Here is a 17,130-nt window from a genome sequence, read left to right on the forward strand (position 1 = left end):
GCATTGTGGGATTGACATGTCAGTGGAATGTTGGTTCGGATGGTGAGTAACAAAATCAGGTTTGATATCTAACTAATTGACAGGGTTTTCGATCTAATAATGTATATTATTTTACCTTGTAACTTAACTGACATTAGCTGTTTGTCACGTGTATTTTAAGCAGGAGTAAAGAGTTAGCACATGGGAGATACGGTAGCTAAGCTAACTGTCCTGCCCTGTAAGTTTGAGCATGCTCACTTTTAAACAGGGTCATAACTAATGTTAACTTACCTTCGACGTTAACCTAATTTTATTAAGTCTTGTAGAAAGGAAACATTAGCTAGCTGGTTAGCCACGTTTTGAACGTCATCTGTTAGCTAGCTTTTGTCAGTGCTAACAGCTCTCCTGTCCTGCTGTTTCCTCACCGCGTTACTGCTGTGCTGGAAATTGTGGAAACTGAAGACCGCTGGTGAATGAAGTTGTAAAGTAAGCTGAAAATTTAATGTCGACATATTACCATTTTTATCAGCCAAAGGAATGACTGTGATGATTTAGGATAGAGGCAGGAATTCAGCTCAGTAATGTTAATGCTGTGTGTGTGTGTGTGTGTGTGTTTCCAACGCTATGGTGCAACCGCCACGCTGCCTCAATAATAGAAAAAGTGTGCAGGACAATCTCTCTGTGAAAGATATTTTTGTAAAAAAAAAAACCCTGGTCTCTGTTGTGGAGAATCCTACAGTTAAATGTGCCTGGTGCCAATAGTTTGCTATGGAGTGCCATTTCATTCAAAACCCCACTCAAACTGCACACCACATATCCAGTCAGCCTGTACTGCCACCCAGTGGAAATTGCGCACCACCCAGTCAACATATGCTGATTGGACAGAAATTCAATTGCGTCTCTTAAAACAGAAGTAGAGCGCGAAAGGCCAAAACAAACTTTGGAAAAAAGCTAAAATCTAAGGCGGAGAATGTTGGTATTATTAATATTAATGTGTGCCCTCCAGTCTGTTGGTCAGTTGTACCATCATGGCTAATCCCAGAACCTGAAGTTGATCTATACATACTGAATAATAACAAAAGAAAGAAATCAGGAGAAGTAGTCAAAGTCTCATCTGCAACAAGAATGAAATTCATATTTACAGATTTATACAGATGGATCAAAGGATCCAGAGAGTGGGAAAGTGGCATTTGGAGTAACCATTCCCAAGAATACAAAGCAGACATAGAATTTCTACTCAGATGTCAGTATTCACAGCAGAATGCTGGCAATATTATGGGTACTTTGGTAGTAGGACAATAAACCAGATAACTGAAGTCATATGCAGTGATTCAGCAGCAGCTTTAACTACAATAAGAGAAATCAAATCCAAGTCCAGATCTGATATATTGACAGAGATCCTATCAAACATTAAATAGAATTCATAAGGTGGTGTGTGAGGTGGGTTTTATTTGGGTAGCAGCATACATGGGTGTGGAGGGAAACAAGGAAGCAGATTAGCTACTTGTCAAAGAATGCTGCTCACGATGATAGAATAGAAATTGCCCTACAATATTGGCTGTCATAAACAAGTCAGTCAAAGAAATGTGGCAGAAGACATGCGAAAAAGAAAATATGGGGAAGTCTTACTTTACAATACAGAAAATAGCGGGAAAAGCAATTTTACGTGCAAAAGAAAAGATTGAGTTGTCATAACCAGGTTGAGGCTTGAGGACATTGTGGACTGATTGGGACACACCTGGATGGCAAATGTGAGTGTGGAGACTCAAGGACTTTACTCAGCCAGGATAACTGGACTGAAATGAAGAAGCTGATGGAATATTTGTTTAGTAATGTACAATATAACAAAATATAAATAACTGTCAAAAGGAACATCAATAAATATAAAAATAATCTAAAGAAGAAGAAGAAAACGGAAGTAGGTAGAAGTAGGAATTAGTAGGTAGCTATAACTTTGCAGAGAAGTAACGGTGCAAAATAATGATAATTGTGAACCTTGGCTCAGTAGTGTGCAATGTCCAATTGGAATTTGAATTTGGAATTTATTTTGCATTTCATAGACAACCATTTCAAAAATACTGTGACTTTTACATTTTTCTTTTTAACTCTAAAGAAGTTGAACAAAACCAACTGGCCAACAAAAAAATGAGGACTGAATGAATGAAAATGAAAGTTAAGACGTTGCATATAACAAACTGGCCAAGTAATTATATCAGTGAAGGCAAAACAAAGATATCTTGTTGGCCTTTTAAACAATCATTAAAAAAATTAAACATCTCAATTAATGTATGGAAAAAACTTGTCTCCTGTCCTCCTTGTCTTGTCAACAGCTCTGTTCTTCTGTAACACACAAATCACACATATACACACCTTAATAATTTTTAACCTAGTTCTGTTCCCCTAGCCTGGCACTAATATAAAAAGTACAGTTAAAATCCATCTTCACTGTCATCTGTGTGTATGGAGGAAAGGGAGGGGCGAAGGTGACGGTGTTGTGGACAGATCCTGTAACAGAACAAACTATCCTGAGTTTAAATAACATATTGAAAACATCTGCTGAGGCTTTTTTTAAGATTATTTTTAAGGCATTTTCACTTTATTAGACACGTATAGCGAGGAGAGACAGGGAGGATGGCATATAGGCAGAGGGGATGACATGCAGCAAAGGGTCTGGGTTGGGTTTTTTTGTGGGAAGGACTCAGCTTAACGTTACATGGTACGTGCATTATGTGTATATTTAAGTCATCTTACAATGGAGTGATCTCTACCGGAGTTGTCCGGTAGATCCCATGTGTTCAAGTTCTGACAATGCTGTAAATGTACTGTATATGATGGATATACTTTATATGCTGGTTCACTTTGAACTGGCTCAGTTTAGTATTTTTGCTTTGGGATCCTACTCTGTTTCAACTTGGTGTCATTTAGGCAAAGCTGCAAGCTGCTGCAATTCTAAGATAAATGCTACTCTATGTGCGGAATGTCACAGTTCAGTTTTATTTTGCAGGCTTGTGCCATAGCACTGATGTTTAATGTACTGTGGCACCAGGCAACCCTTGCTTTATTGCTCAAGGTTATGTCGATATTCAATATATAGCCAACCTCACATTGCTGGTCTTTGTATAGTAAGACATGATGGGTACATCTTGTTTTTTTCAGGGGACATAATGAAGCTGAGGTCTTGAATGACATCTATTTAAGGTCAAGTGCTCGTGAGACCTCAGGACTTTACCAGAGGTATGGCAGCATTCTTTATAAGCTACTACAATTTCATTTTGCACTATGCTGAAGATGCCTCAAACACTTGGAATTCATCAGAAGTTAATATTATCTTTAAAGTAATATTGTACTTGAGTGCTGGCTAGTTCTCTTAACATTCTAGCTTACGTCTCCACTGCTTTTTGCTTGTGGCTAACTATGCCTAGTTTTATCAACAGTTTACACTAGGGGTGGTTGGGTGACTGGAGTTCCTGGTGGCATCCAGTCCCAACATTTATACCAGTGTAATTATTACCACATAACTCTTGCTCCAGAAACTATTAAAAACACGTCAATGAGCCACATCGCTGCTCTGGGTGACATGTTCCTTCGTCACTTAAGACTGTGGCTACGTAGCTTGTTTAGAAACGACTCCAAAGACTAAAAATTATCACCCACAAAAATGTGGCTCATGGCGTTATTTTACGGAGCATCGGAGCTCTGCAGCACCAAGGAATAAGATATATCAAGCTTTGGATACACACACAATACTTGCAAGTAGGATGAGTTCATTGTTGATTTTGCTCTGACAGTAAAAATAACACAGAAAATCGCCAACCAAATCCTTTAACATGCATTATAAAACCACATGAAACCAGATCAGATCACTGCATTAGTGACCCCTGCTGGCTGGTCCAGGAGCCAGTTAAAGATTATGTAAATGATGTAAATATCACTCTCAATTAACTGTTTTGGGTGTTCTGACAAACGTAATACTATTGCATGTGCTTTGGGGCAACAAGCAACAACTGCACATTAAACTAAAAGTTTTCCTCTTTGTCTTTTGTTTATAGGTCCTTCTTGGGCCCACAGACAAACAAGCTCAAAGTTAAAGAGGCTGCATGGATATATCAACCAATAAGTACATTCATTAGAAAACCTATTTACTTTGAGTGGATGTCATTGTAGACATGCTGTAACAGGGAAGTGCAGACTTGCATGTAGCCCAAGATTTCCTCTTTTGGTGTTTTGTCAAAATGAGAAGTTTGAAGTTCATATAGGGTTGTTTTTGTGTGTTTGTTTCTCAATTTCACCATTCAGTTTTCTTGAATGAACCCTGAATGATAAACTGGCAGTTCCTAAACCCCTTGGATTGCCATACTCCATGAAATCACAGTATACTGTAGCTGTCTGGATAGACAGTACAAGCAACTTTTTGAAATTAGAGGTTGTCATTTGATTCAGTGCTCATTTTTAAAAAAAAATCTTTAATATAGGGTGATAGTGAGGCTCAGCTTCAGTTTCAGCCAGTGTTTACTGATAGTAAAAGATGGAACAGGATGAAGAAAAACTACTAAAATATTATTGGGGATACTAGCTAATTCTTCCTTTTTCAGTTATTTATATGCTTTTCTGATGCTTATTTGTGTCTTTAACAAATAGTTCAGGCTCAGTAGCAGATAATTATATTGTCATCAATTTCCTTCCAGACATGCACAAGGCACATCTTACACTACCCATCATCAGGTCTTAAAGGATAGGTTCACATTTTTCAAGTCTGTCATAAAACAATACTGACACGTCCTCATGTATCTTGAAAAAATGATTGATTGTTGTAATTCTTCCCTCTGTCCACACTGGAAGAGAAGAGATTCTAAAGCAATTCCCATGTAAGTGATGGGGGACAAAATCTAGCCAAAGCTCATATAAGGCTTCAGCATTTTCAGTTAAACCAATCAAGTGGGTTTATTCAGAATTAATATTTTTAGTGCAGTGTTCCCTCCATCTGTTTCCATAGACTGTTTCCTTGCTGAGCTGTGGCAGAAGGATTGTCACACAAAGAGGGAATTTTGTACTAACTGCTACTGATGAATTATCATATTATCATCAGCTGAACTTTGGTAGTAATTCCTGCACAGAATGAGGACTTTGGATTTGTCTGTCATGTCTTGTATTGGAATAACATCCGGAGGGGATTTCTTCATGGCCAGTGTAGACAGGAGGAACGGTTACAGCGAACAATAACTCAAAGTACTGCAATATAAAAATGGTCATGGGAGAATTCTATTTGTCTGTCTGTCTGTCCATCTTTGTATATATCTGTGTATCAAGGTTCACAGCGGCTTGCTTGAGAAAGGTGCCATAAGATTCGTTCATGGGCATGTTTTGGAGTTATGTTACTTGTTTACTTGTTTGTATGTTAAAATAAATCCTTATAACAGATATTCATGGTGTCATTTTTAACTGAAAAAGTAACACATGTATGAGTGTTATGGGGGTAGCCATGGGGTAATGCAGGGGTGGGGAGGGAATGCCACGAAAAAAAAATCACTTGTTACTTCACTTTGATGTTTGAGCTGCACTGTGCAGATTGAAGAACGGTAAGTGCAGAGTTTGATGCTAGAAGGCTGTTTTCACATTCATCTTGCAAGTGTGATGTGGAATCTTGAACTTGTGGAAAAACTAAGAATGGATTTTCAGTGAAATCGGAGACTTCTTTTAAATGAAAAATATTTGTATACTAATAGATTCTGGATTGCTCAATGAGGGACAAGGAGTAGATGTAATTTTAAGAAATATGTGAGTATGTTAGACAAATTATTCAAAAAGGTATTTTTTATATATCCTAAATCATGTCTGGAGTGGATCTTTTATGTATCAAACATACATTGTGCACTTGACAATAATTTTGGTAGTTTGAAATTTAAAAATTGTTTTTCTGTTCAATAAAATGAATAATTTGTGTTCACTCTAAATATCAAAAGCAAGTCATTACAACTAGAGTTTCAGTATTATGCTGAACAAAAAATGTTTTAAATTCTGTGTTACATTATGTAAGTGTATTTAAAAAAGAAGCTAATATTGCATTGGTAAAGGGAAAGGTCCTTGTTTTTATTAAATATGTGGTTTTGTATTGCTAATCAAACCGTTCTTAGTTCTGGCAATATACAAGGTCAGTCACAGGCAATGTTGTGGTAGCTCTGGCAGAATACTGGATCAGTCATTACTTTTTACAGGCTGTCAACTGGTTTACATACAGACCGGTTCTGGCAATTTTATTGGGATGATTGCAGCCCAATGCTGGTAGTGTCAGTCAGGTTTTGGCACCTAGACTCAGACCAGTATAGGCTAGTTCTGCCATTTTTGTTGGGGCAATTGCAGCCCTATGCTGGCAATGCTGGTTCAGTTTCAGCAGTGTACTGGGGCCAATTCTGGGGTGTCATTAAAACCAGGTTTGGCAACAATCTTGCAACTGTACTTGGACCGAGTTATGTCTTCTGGCCTGCTGGATTTGGGCATGGACTATGGATTTGGGCCATTATGGGGCCAAACCATTTTAGCTGGTGAACATAGTGGAGCATTTAGCAGCTAAAGGTTCAGATATTTTGTTCAGGAGGAAGTGGAGAGAAAAACAAAAAGTAGAGTGAATATTGGACTTAGGACTCCACATGAATGCCAGCGTTGCTCCATGTTTGGCTGGATGTGTAAATAGGTTGTTTGCTAACAAGTCTGCCATTATCAATTAGCCTAATCTTACTACTAAAACGAGTTTTCCTAAGCTCAGTTTGAACATGGGGCACAGCTAAAAGCAAATCCCTTCTGATGGTTAAGGAGGACCATCCAACCTTTTATGACCTTTCCATAATTATATCATTTTCAATCAAGAATCTATCACCTGAGATATAAAGTGTAAGGTGGTAGACGAGACGCTTTAAAGTGGAATGAGAGGCATGCATAATACTGTGTAGCTACTCATGTAGTGTGAGACTGTTGTGTTATTTTATAAATCTGTTTTATTCATCCAAATCTTGTAGTTGATGCCCCCCAGAACGTGCACACGCACCATCCTCGTTCACACCTCCTAGAAGACGTGCTATGTGGCGTCTTCGCCGCGCGTCATCACTTAAAGCAGAAGAGAAACAGACGCAACTTTTTTTTCCTTTCAAAGAAGCGCGAGAGAGAGAGAGTGAGTGAGAGAGAGAGAGAGAGAGAGAGAGAGAGAGAGAGAGAGAGAGAGTTTCAGATACAGTAAATGTGCGGGGAGGCTGATGAAGCGACTTTTTGTCTCCAATGTGAGGATTGTCCAATAATACAGGACTTCGGCTCCGTTACACACCTGACACAGATGGCTGTTTAATGGTTTTATTAGCTGCATGACTCGCGGAACCTTCTGCAACGTTTGCGGGTAAGTGCTTGAACTGTAACAGATTTGTTTTCATTTACTTCGTTCTGTCACTGGAAATTATATATGGTTTATTTCTTATAATAAAGGTAAAAGGTCTCACTCTCTCACACCTAAAGGTCTACCTTTATAGTTTCTTTTTTTCTACTCTGTTGATTTAAATTCACAGATTGTGATCCCCCTCCAAGCTGTGATGATCTATAGGAGCTTAATACTCCGATTGAGACCCCCTGCGGCTGAATAGAGCCAAGCCTGGATTTATAAACTACCTCGGAGCCCTAATTGAAAATACATTTGATTTATACTAATTTTTTATTTTATTGCATTGCATTAGAGATAGTATATTGCTGATCTCCTTAAATCCTTAAGTAATACCTCTTTCATTTATTCATACCCAGCATTGCCTCACATAAGTGAGAAGGTCTCATAAATCCTGATTGTAAAACCAAGTTATTTGAAATCATGAGTCCAATTTTTGGGAATATCATCATCTCTCTCTCTTTCTCTGTCTTGCTTACATTTACAGTAGTTGAGTGTGTACTGTGTTTGGATAGCAGCCAGGTTATTTGCCTTGTGCTACTGTATCATTACAAATCTTCTAAATCTGGTAAAATGTGTTAACTTCTTTCTTGTAATTTGTTTTTTTTAATTATAATTTTTTGTTTGTTTTTTTTACCTCATACACATTAATAAATGAGACCTAAGTGACTACATTTGCTGCAAATTAAATGCCTTGTCATCACGCTGAGCCTAATCTGTGACGTTGGCTTGCTGTAAAGTGACAAGGTCTTAATAAATTACATAAAGGTCTTTGTTAGATATAATGACCTCACCCACAAACATTTTTCATCAGAGAATATCATAGAAATGTCACACATGCCAGCATGATTACGCCGGAAGCACTGAGGTCATCTAATTTGTTTTGATCATGTCTTGTTGCTATGAATCCTGACCTGGGATGAGTAATGCTGAGATGGGAACTTTCTGTTCCAGGTGAAGATGAGCTTCTGTTTCCGAAGAAGACTCAGCCTGTTCAAATATTCATCCTCTTTCTAAAGCAAAATAAGTCTGTATATGCTAAGACATGGGGGACTCCAACATCAGCCACATAGTAGTGGCTTACACAGAGATGCAGGACACCTTCCCAGCAGGCAAGTTGGATCATTACATGGACAATTATGATACGGACTATGGCATCTCTCCGGATGAGATCCCAGACACCACGCAGGGCCAGGCCTTCTTTGTGGCCACCATTGTTATCGGCATGGTCCTTGTCTGTATCATGCTTGTCTGTGGGTTGGGAAACTTCATATTCATTGCCACTCTGACACGCTACAAAAAGCTCCGCAACCTCACCAACCTGCTGATTGCAAACCTAGCCATCTCAGACTTTATCGTAGCAGTGGTGTGCTGCCCTTTCCTGGTGGACTACTACGTGGTGAAACAGCTGTCCTGGGATCATGGATTGGTGTTGTGCGCCTCTGTCAACTATCTTCGGACTGTGTCACTCTACGTGTCCACAAACGCATTGCTTGCTATTGCAGTTGACAGGTGGGTCTGTTATTTCTTTCATATTTCTGTCTGAGTGTGTCCTTGTGAGCATGCACATGTTCAATTTAGTAAAACACTGCTTCTTGCAAAAATCTCCCAGCATTGTCTACAGGGATTTGAGTTTTAATCTGAATCAATAAAGCCTCCATGGTTTTTATCTGTCATCATTTGCTCCTGTTGAGCGTCTCAGTGAGAAGAGATTGTGTCAAATTCAGAGGCCTCAGCTGTTCAGCTGTGAAAATCACAGTGGAAAAATTACTTCTGTTTCCCCAATCCAATTTTCTTCTCCAATTAAGTTTCTCTTCCGATATTCAGACACTGAGGCCATGTTTTTTTAAAAAAAAAAAAACAGGCAGCAGATGCTCAGCACTCTTTACCACTACCACTAATAACCACTCTCTCCCAGAAAATGACTAAGTGCTGAAAACCATTTTAAACATGTCATTTTTATGGGTTTCAGTCAAGCTATAATAAACATTACTACATTTAAATTTCAATCAGGAGAGACTTCAATTTTATAAGTGACAATAATTTTATTGAACATGGATAATAAGATGAAAAGTCTTTGGTGGTTAGATTCCATCATGATGTCATCATATTTATAAGGGGGAGTTGAAGATGAGAGTAGAATATGATATCCCCCGATGGAGTCCAGACAGTGGTGGTGGTGATGAGTAAGGGAATGTTGAGATCTGGATGATGAGAAGAGGAGCTGGGCCTCTGGTGATCTTGGACCTGGGCGCTGATGTGATGAAATGGGGGTGAATGGGGTGGAGGAGGGTCATGATGATTCGCACTGAAATGACAGCTGACAGCGACAAAGGGAAGAACAGATTTAAAGTTCAGCTGCTAGAACATGATAGGCTGATAGGAATCATGGCAGAATCTGATTTGTTAACTAAGAGATGCAAGAGCAAGAAAAAAGTGTGTGTATGGGGGGGAGAGGGGGGTTCCCTACTACAAATTTAATCACAGTGGTTCTACTCCCTCCTGGTTCATAGTTACTTGTTATATTCACATTAAAGTAGATGTTACTGATGATACTTTCATTAATTATGCAGTCCTTTCCTTGGCATAAGCTGGCACCATATTGCAATCGAGATATGGGGGCCTCAGATCTGTCTTGATGTATAACTTATCAATATGAAACATTTGTGTTTGTGCACACTATCACCAGAATATGATTTTTAATTAGCCTGAAAAGCTCAACAGAAAACCACTCCTTTGCCATTCTGTTCAGGATGCAACAGGTAGACAACCTCTCATGATGAGTCCATCTGTATATCCTCCTGTATCTGTGCCAGCTACATTATCTGTTTATTCCCTGGTCCTCTTGTTTAGGCTGAAACATGCATGAAACACTGATTCGGCAGCGAAACATTCAGATTACATACAGAAACATACAGTATTCAATAAGACTGGGGTTAGGCTAACACTCAACATTAAAATTCTCATGACTAAATGATTAAATAGGTTGTCTTTCAATGGATTCCAAAACAACCCATATAAACATATCACTAACAACCTTCACTCTTCATCCCCACAGGGATGGGGGGAGGGTCAATGGATGGTGGGATGAGGGTTGAGGGATGAAAGGATAAGGGATGAGGGATGAGGGATGAGGGAAAGAGGAGGGAACCAAGGGAGTCAAGACTCTGAGTGGAGGAGCCATCTCTTCCTCTTCAGGCAATCAGCTTAGGTTCAGCCCCCAGTGGTTCCTGTATTCAAACAATGGTGAGAGGAGGTTAAAAAAGGGGTTTTCAGGGGAGGGATGTGAAAACTGAGATGAAGGGGAAAGGAACGGGAAAGGTGTGCCTAAATACTCTTTGTGCGGAAATAGGATGTGTACAAGGCGTGGTCTTTGTTCCCAAACTAAAAAACCAGTTTAAGGTAAGTAAAACTACTTGGTTAAGGTTAGGTATTCATGAGTAAGAGAAGCCAATATTAACTGTTGAGAAGAGACTGGATTCGAACCTCAATCTTTAGGTCAAATGCTTTAATGAACTTATCAGTAAGTGTTTATATTGAAAGTATCTGCTGAATGTGGTGTACTTTTGTCATACTAATAATGTACTTTAATTAACTTTGACTTTAATATACTTCAATCAAATGGGATACTGGGCTTACAGAATGTTTGTTGCGTAGGTAGGAAAAGACAAGATAACTGGGTGCCATCTGCCCGATGCCATATAACCACAACATCCATGGTTCAATTCATCCTTTGTTGAACATAATACCCCTTCCTCTACCCATTTTCCTGTCTCTCTCTGCACTTTCAGCTAAAAAAAGACAAGAAAACAAGCTGGGGGAAAAGCCTCAAATAACAGTTGTGTAAGCTAAGAGAAAAAATAAAATGGTACGAGAAGTCGGGGAAAAGACTAATAGCTAGCATTTCAGTCCCCCAGACTTGCATCAGTGCTGACAGAGTCATGAGGGCTTTTAAACATACAGGTCACAGGTGCAATCAATAAGTAAGTTCAGTTAATTAAAGGGTGGAAGTAACAGCACAGATACACACAATGTTCAGTGAGCCTTTTTCACATTTTGACATGTCATAGTTGGAAAAGCAGGAGTAAATAATAAAATTATTTTAGCTGCTTCTGTTTAAGGGTCATGGTAGTATGCATGCTAGCTCACTGTCACACTGTAATGGCTTACCGGGACAATTGAATAGAATTGTTAATGTTATTTGTAACACCTATGATTTTCCTACTATGAGAAGTCAAAATGTCTGCTGTGAAAAAGGTCTATATTCACAATGACTAACACATAAACAACGCTTGTGTTAAAGCCAGCAACACTGTTGCAATGCTTTGGGAGATTCAAAGATCATTAGGGTTATTCACCTGTCTTGTACAGTCCAGTAGTACTCCTTTTTTCTAATTAATTGAACTAATTAGCGTGTTGCCTGCACCTGTACCTTTCATATTTAAAGACCCAAAAACCAAGGTTTTGTATGATTCAAATTTGAGGGACTCAAATGGTTGCAATCATGCTAAAGGTTTTTATCTCACTGTTGGCACATTTGAGTGTTTTTACACAATGCAGTAAAGGTACATGACTGTTTGGGGTTCTTTTCAGACTGTTTTGTGTGTGAGTAAACAGTAACATTTTCTAAATTTGCTAAATCGAATTGATTTCTTGTGAACAAAGGACTCAAGGACACCACATCCCCTCCCCTTTCTTTTCGCTGTGCTATACGAAAAGCACACTATTTCCTGTATTACCAGTGCCAATATGCATTATATTCATAATAACTGCATATGAACATGATTCATAGGAGAGTTGGTTGAGTAATTACTTCAAGGTTTTTGTCATTTGTGGACAAGGTATTTTCTCTGCTTCCATTTCATGTTAGTTTTTACTGCTCTGACTCAAGAAGTAATCTAAACTTTAAAATGTGTTTTAGATGCCACAGTTTCTGCTAAGATAACTTCTGGTTTGATTTACACCCTATATTAGAAATCCACCCTATGATTATTATAATTTCCAGATTAATAGAAATATTTGATTAATTTTCAGGGGTTGAAAACAGATTTCCCTTTGTGGATTTATTTTTGCTGTCTCTACAGTCTGGTTTGGTGACACTGCCTTACAGGCTTAATGTGAAGAGACACCTACATAAGTGCATGAGTGCACTCAACACCCACAGATTCACAAAGAAGCATGTTTCAGGCATAATATGCCTTGTGAGCAGTGTTATTTAATCTGTGCCTAAAAAAAACTTAGTATGAAGGCCTGATGATGAGTGTTTAATGTGACAAACTAATTATCATACATCCATATTGAGTCCATAATCTTCCTGACACTGTGTGAGCTTTCTAGCATTGACAAGTAGCAGCCTACTGACTGGAGCTTGTTATGGAGAATCCACAGGCATGCTGCCAAGGTAATGGGTGATCATTTACTTCTTTGTGGGTGGTGCTCTGTATTTGAGTGTGACACACAGGTTGCATACTCAAATGTTAAGTGATGCTGCAGCAGAAAAATTAATTGTGAAGTGAAAATGAACAACATTAGAAAATAAATATGATATGACCTTTTCAAAAAAATATTTTATCACTTGTTTTGGTTAGTTATGACTAAGACTTAAGTTTAAGAATTAAACTGAACTGACACATCTAAGGAGCATTTCTTGCTTCATCAACAAATTAATCACTGGACTAATTCACGATTTGTAACACTGTGTGTATCTACTAATTGTTAGTTGACATTTAGCTTAAAGGGAAACTTTGGTATTTTTCAACCTGGACCCTATTTTCCCATCTTTTTGTATATAAGTGACTAATGGGGACAACAATTTTTGAAAGTGGTCCAGTATTGAGCAAGGGCGCTTCAGCTGGCAGCTGCGAAATGGGCAATAGTGCCCTGTCAATGTATGTCCACTAAAAGTGTTTGTTTTTGCCACTCACACCCTCACATTGTAATCGTAAGTGTCTGACAATATTGTGGAAAGGACCATACAAAGAAATGAAACCTTTTTCTTTCTTCATTTTTCTTTCGTTTGATTTGGTCTGTTTGTTATTACGTCTAACCAAGTCTTGCTCAAGGAGAAATCTTGCTCTGAAATCTCGTGTGAGTTGTTATTGAAATTAGCTAAATATTCAATCATGACTTTGAAAATCTTTTAGATAACACTAAGCTACGCTTTATTTACTCCCAACACAACAAACTCCTCCCAGCACTCCAACTGTCATCGCTGAATATTTAGCTGATGTCGACAACAACTCTCTCTTATCAGTCCTCAAAAGGAAATTAAATGCGCATGTTTGCAGTTGCTCAGTCAGAAAAAAACAAAAACATTTTACCACACTGCCTGACATTATTATTCTGTTCATCATCTGTATATGCTTTTCTATCCCTGCATGAAAATATTCTAAATGTATTTGAAGTTGACCAAATGATATTAAAATAGACATTTTTTCCGCTTTTTGTGATTGAAGATATAGGATATAAATTATGGATGTTAACAAATCAATTCAGCATTAATAATTTTTTTTTGTGTTATAGGTGACCTTCCCCTTCTTGCTTTACATTTGGATTACAGATTGTGCCTTACAGAAGTGGCAAAAAGCCCCTATACTTCTTGGCTCAATCATATTGCTCATGACTTTCTACCAATATGAAAAATTCAGTTCACTGAATAATGGAGCATTGTGTATTGAACTTTAATCATCCATGAGTGACTGAGAGCCATTTGCCAAATCTATTGACTTTGCACAGCACTCTGACTGCTAAATAGGCTGCTTGATGGTACTTTATTCTGAATTTATCTCCTGCCTCCTCAATGCAACAATAATGTCTGTGTTTCTCCAGGTACATGGCCATAGTCCATCCTCTGAGGCCTCGTATGAAGTATCAAACTGCCTACTGCCTCATAACAGGAGTCTGGATTGTTCCCATCCTAATCTCAATCCCCTCTGCCTACTTTGCCTCTGAGACCATGTACCCTCATGGTGGCACCACCCCAACCACTCACAAAGTCTTCTGTGCCCAGATCTGGCCTGTGGACCAACAGGCCTACTACCGGTCGTACTTCTTGTTTGTTTTTGCTGTTGAGTTTGTTGGCCCTGTGATTGTCATGGCACTGTGTTACGCCCAAATTTCCCGTGAGCTCTGGTTCAAGAATGTCCCAGGTTTCCAGACGGAGCAGATTAGGAAGAGGTTGCGTTGTCGGCGCAAGACAGTGATGGTCCTGATAGGGATCTTGACAGCGTACATCCTGTGCTGGGCACCATACTACGGCTTCACTATCCTGCGAGATTTCCATCCAACACTCATCTCCCGCCAGAAGAACTCATTGGTGGCTTTCTACATCATTGAATGCATTGCCATGAGCAATAGCATGATTAATACATTCTGCTTTGTCAGCGTCAAGAACAACACAGTTAAGTACCTGAAGAAGATTGTACTGCTGCGCTGGAGGTCCACATATGCCCCCAGTAAGACTGTGGATGAGATGGATATGAGGACCTCCTCCATGCCCGTGACTGAGGAGATTGAATGCATTCACCTGAGGTGAAGGGAAGAAACTCTGTAATCTAACAGTCATTGAGATTTGGACTGTTGATATGAAGAAACGACATACAGTAGATGGCAGTGATGACATTGACATAAAATATTTTTCTCTTTTTTAAATCCCATCCGGAAAGATTTCAAGCACCATAAAGCACAAGGAAAGGTCAAACCCTAACAGTACAGCGATAAAGAGGTCACCATAGCTCGAACTCTTGCCTCTTTCACACATTGTTCCCAGTAAATTACTGGGATAACTTTTCAGGCATAGTGATTTTCACTTGAGGAAAGTTTTACAAATGTAAAACCTCCATGGATCAAAAATTCATAATAGAAAGAGTCATAGTTAACCTTGTTTGCAGCTCGAGTTTTCCTGTCAACAGTTTTACAGATATCTCTTTTAAAATGGTGGTCTATAGGGAAGATGCATTTTGGGCTGCAGGGGGATTTTTCACTGCATTTACACAAGAGGCCACTGGGAAAAACTGGCTGCAAGGCTGAGTGGCAGCACCGTATCCAGCTCTTATAACACATCAATGGGCGGAAGACGTCTCTTATTATTTTCAGGAACACTGCGGCCGAGGAGCTGTTTTTGTCCAATGCCAATGTTCTTGTAATGTATTTAATATTCAACAAGTTTGCGAGACAAATCACCCATGAAAGCATTGGCAAGGCAACCGCAAACAAGTCGCAGAATCAAATATGTCATGTGTGGAGTCTTGTGATTGGTTCACTTGCTCCACATGAAAGTGTCTTTCGTCAAACAAACATAACCCTTTACATGCTCGTCTCTGCAATGTTACTGCTTTCATTCAAAACACAACCGTACCGGCATTTTCCCTGAAAAGATTTTAGGTCTTTTGGTGGGAAAATTGGCAGTACAGATTTTCCTGAATATCGATCCCTGCTCCCACTCACACATGACCCCATGCAGGAAATGTTCCTGAACATTTCAGGGATAGACTGCATGTGTGAAAGGGGCTTCGGTTAGTCAGCAGTTCACACAGTACTTCTATCTAAGATATTATGAGAATGTCATTGTTGTGCTGTTCATATTGTGTCTATAAACTGTGTATTGTGAAATGCTGTAACATTTGTATAAGGTATATTACTTGGATAACTTGTAAATAACAGCTGCTACTGCCCTTTTATTGCATCATGGTGTTGACTACCTACAGTATATAATGTTTATCTTTGTTTTGACTGTATGTTTTGTTACATTGATTTTTAGTTAGGTTAAATAACTCTTGATACAAAAGAAATCATTGACCATTGCTTTTGTATTTCAATGTCCGTGTGTGCATTTTTCTTTTTTCTTCTTAGTCAGACGTTTTCAGTATAAATGTCATTTTGTGGAATGTACAGTATTGAGGAGTTTCTCTGAAGAACTTGTGAGCCAACAAAAAAACATTCTAATGTCTTTTTGTGACTGCTTATCCTTGAGGAGGGGAAAAAAACAACGTACATGCTTTCTTTGTTGATGAATGCATTTTATGCGCTTATGGTAATAAACAATTAAACAATGGAAAAAGCTGCACTTTTTTTCTATGCAAGCTGCCTATCTATGGATTCCTTCATTATTACTTGTAAATCTCCAAATGCGTACTTTACAGCATATAAAATTGTGACAATCAGAATAAACCATGCATGCACAGACATGCACATAATAGCAAGTGGCTTCAACAGTCTCTTCAGTGGCATTTTTTCAGAAACTCAACTTCTGCATAGATTTATTTGTGCTCCTTGTTTTTTTCTGAATAACTGTTCAGAATCAGGAGTGGTGAGGATGAGATCCTTTGGTCACCTTGGCAAACACTTAAACTGGGACATAAGTGCCACAATGAACACTCAGCATGATTCCTTGCTGTTCCTGCACCTTTGACAAGAAGATGAAGGAGAAAATACTGATATACCTGGAATTTCTGGGTCCTTATAAATAATGTAGATGAGTATTTATATCTTTCCTGTGCATGAATGAGAAATGCACAAGTGTTGAGACATTTCAGCATGGCTACAAAATATGATTTAAAAAAAAGATAAACAGTGAGCTTCAGGTTTTGTTGTTAGTCTCTGAATCAACATGCAAAGGGTTTCTTTCTAAATTTACTTTATACACTGACAGTCCACGGTTTTAAATTGAAATCCTGAAACCCATTGTAAAACAGGTGTTAACAACCTGGCTAGCTCATGAATTTTGCCTGCCTCAG

General features: G+C 38.7%; 1 protein-coding gene across 1 annotated transcript; it reads left to right on the top strand.

Moving 5' to 3' along the window:
- Positions 1 to 8,171: 8,171 nt before the first annotated feature.
- On the top strand, positions 8,172 to 15,907 carry prokr1b (prokineticin receptor 1b). Its single transcript, XM_044373782.1, has 2 exons — positions 8,172 to 8,908; positions 14,225 to 15,907. The coding sequence occupies exons 1-2, from the start codon at positions 8,442 to 8,444 to the stop codon at positions 14,928 to 14,930; spliced, it is 1,173 nt and encodes a 390-aa protein (XP_044229717.1). The 5' UTR covers positions 8,172 to 8,441; the 3' UTR covers positions 14,931 to 15,907.
- Positions 15,908 to 17,130: the final 1,223 nt, after the last annotated feature.

Source organism: Thunnus albacares, chromosome 14 (assembly GCF_914725855.1).
Source record: "Thunnus albacares chromosome 14, fThuAlb1.1, whole genome shotgun sequence".
NCBI classification, from domain to species: domain Eukaryota; kingdom Metazoa; phylum Chordata; class Actinopteri; order Scombriformes; family Scombridae; genus Thunnus; species Thunnus albacares.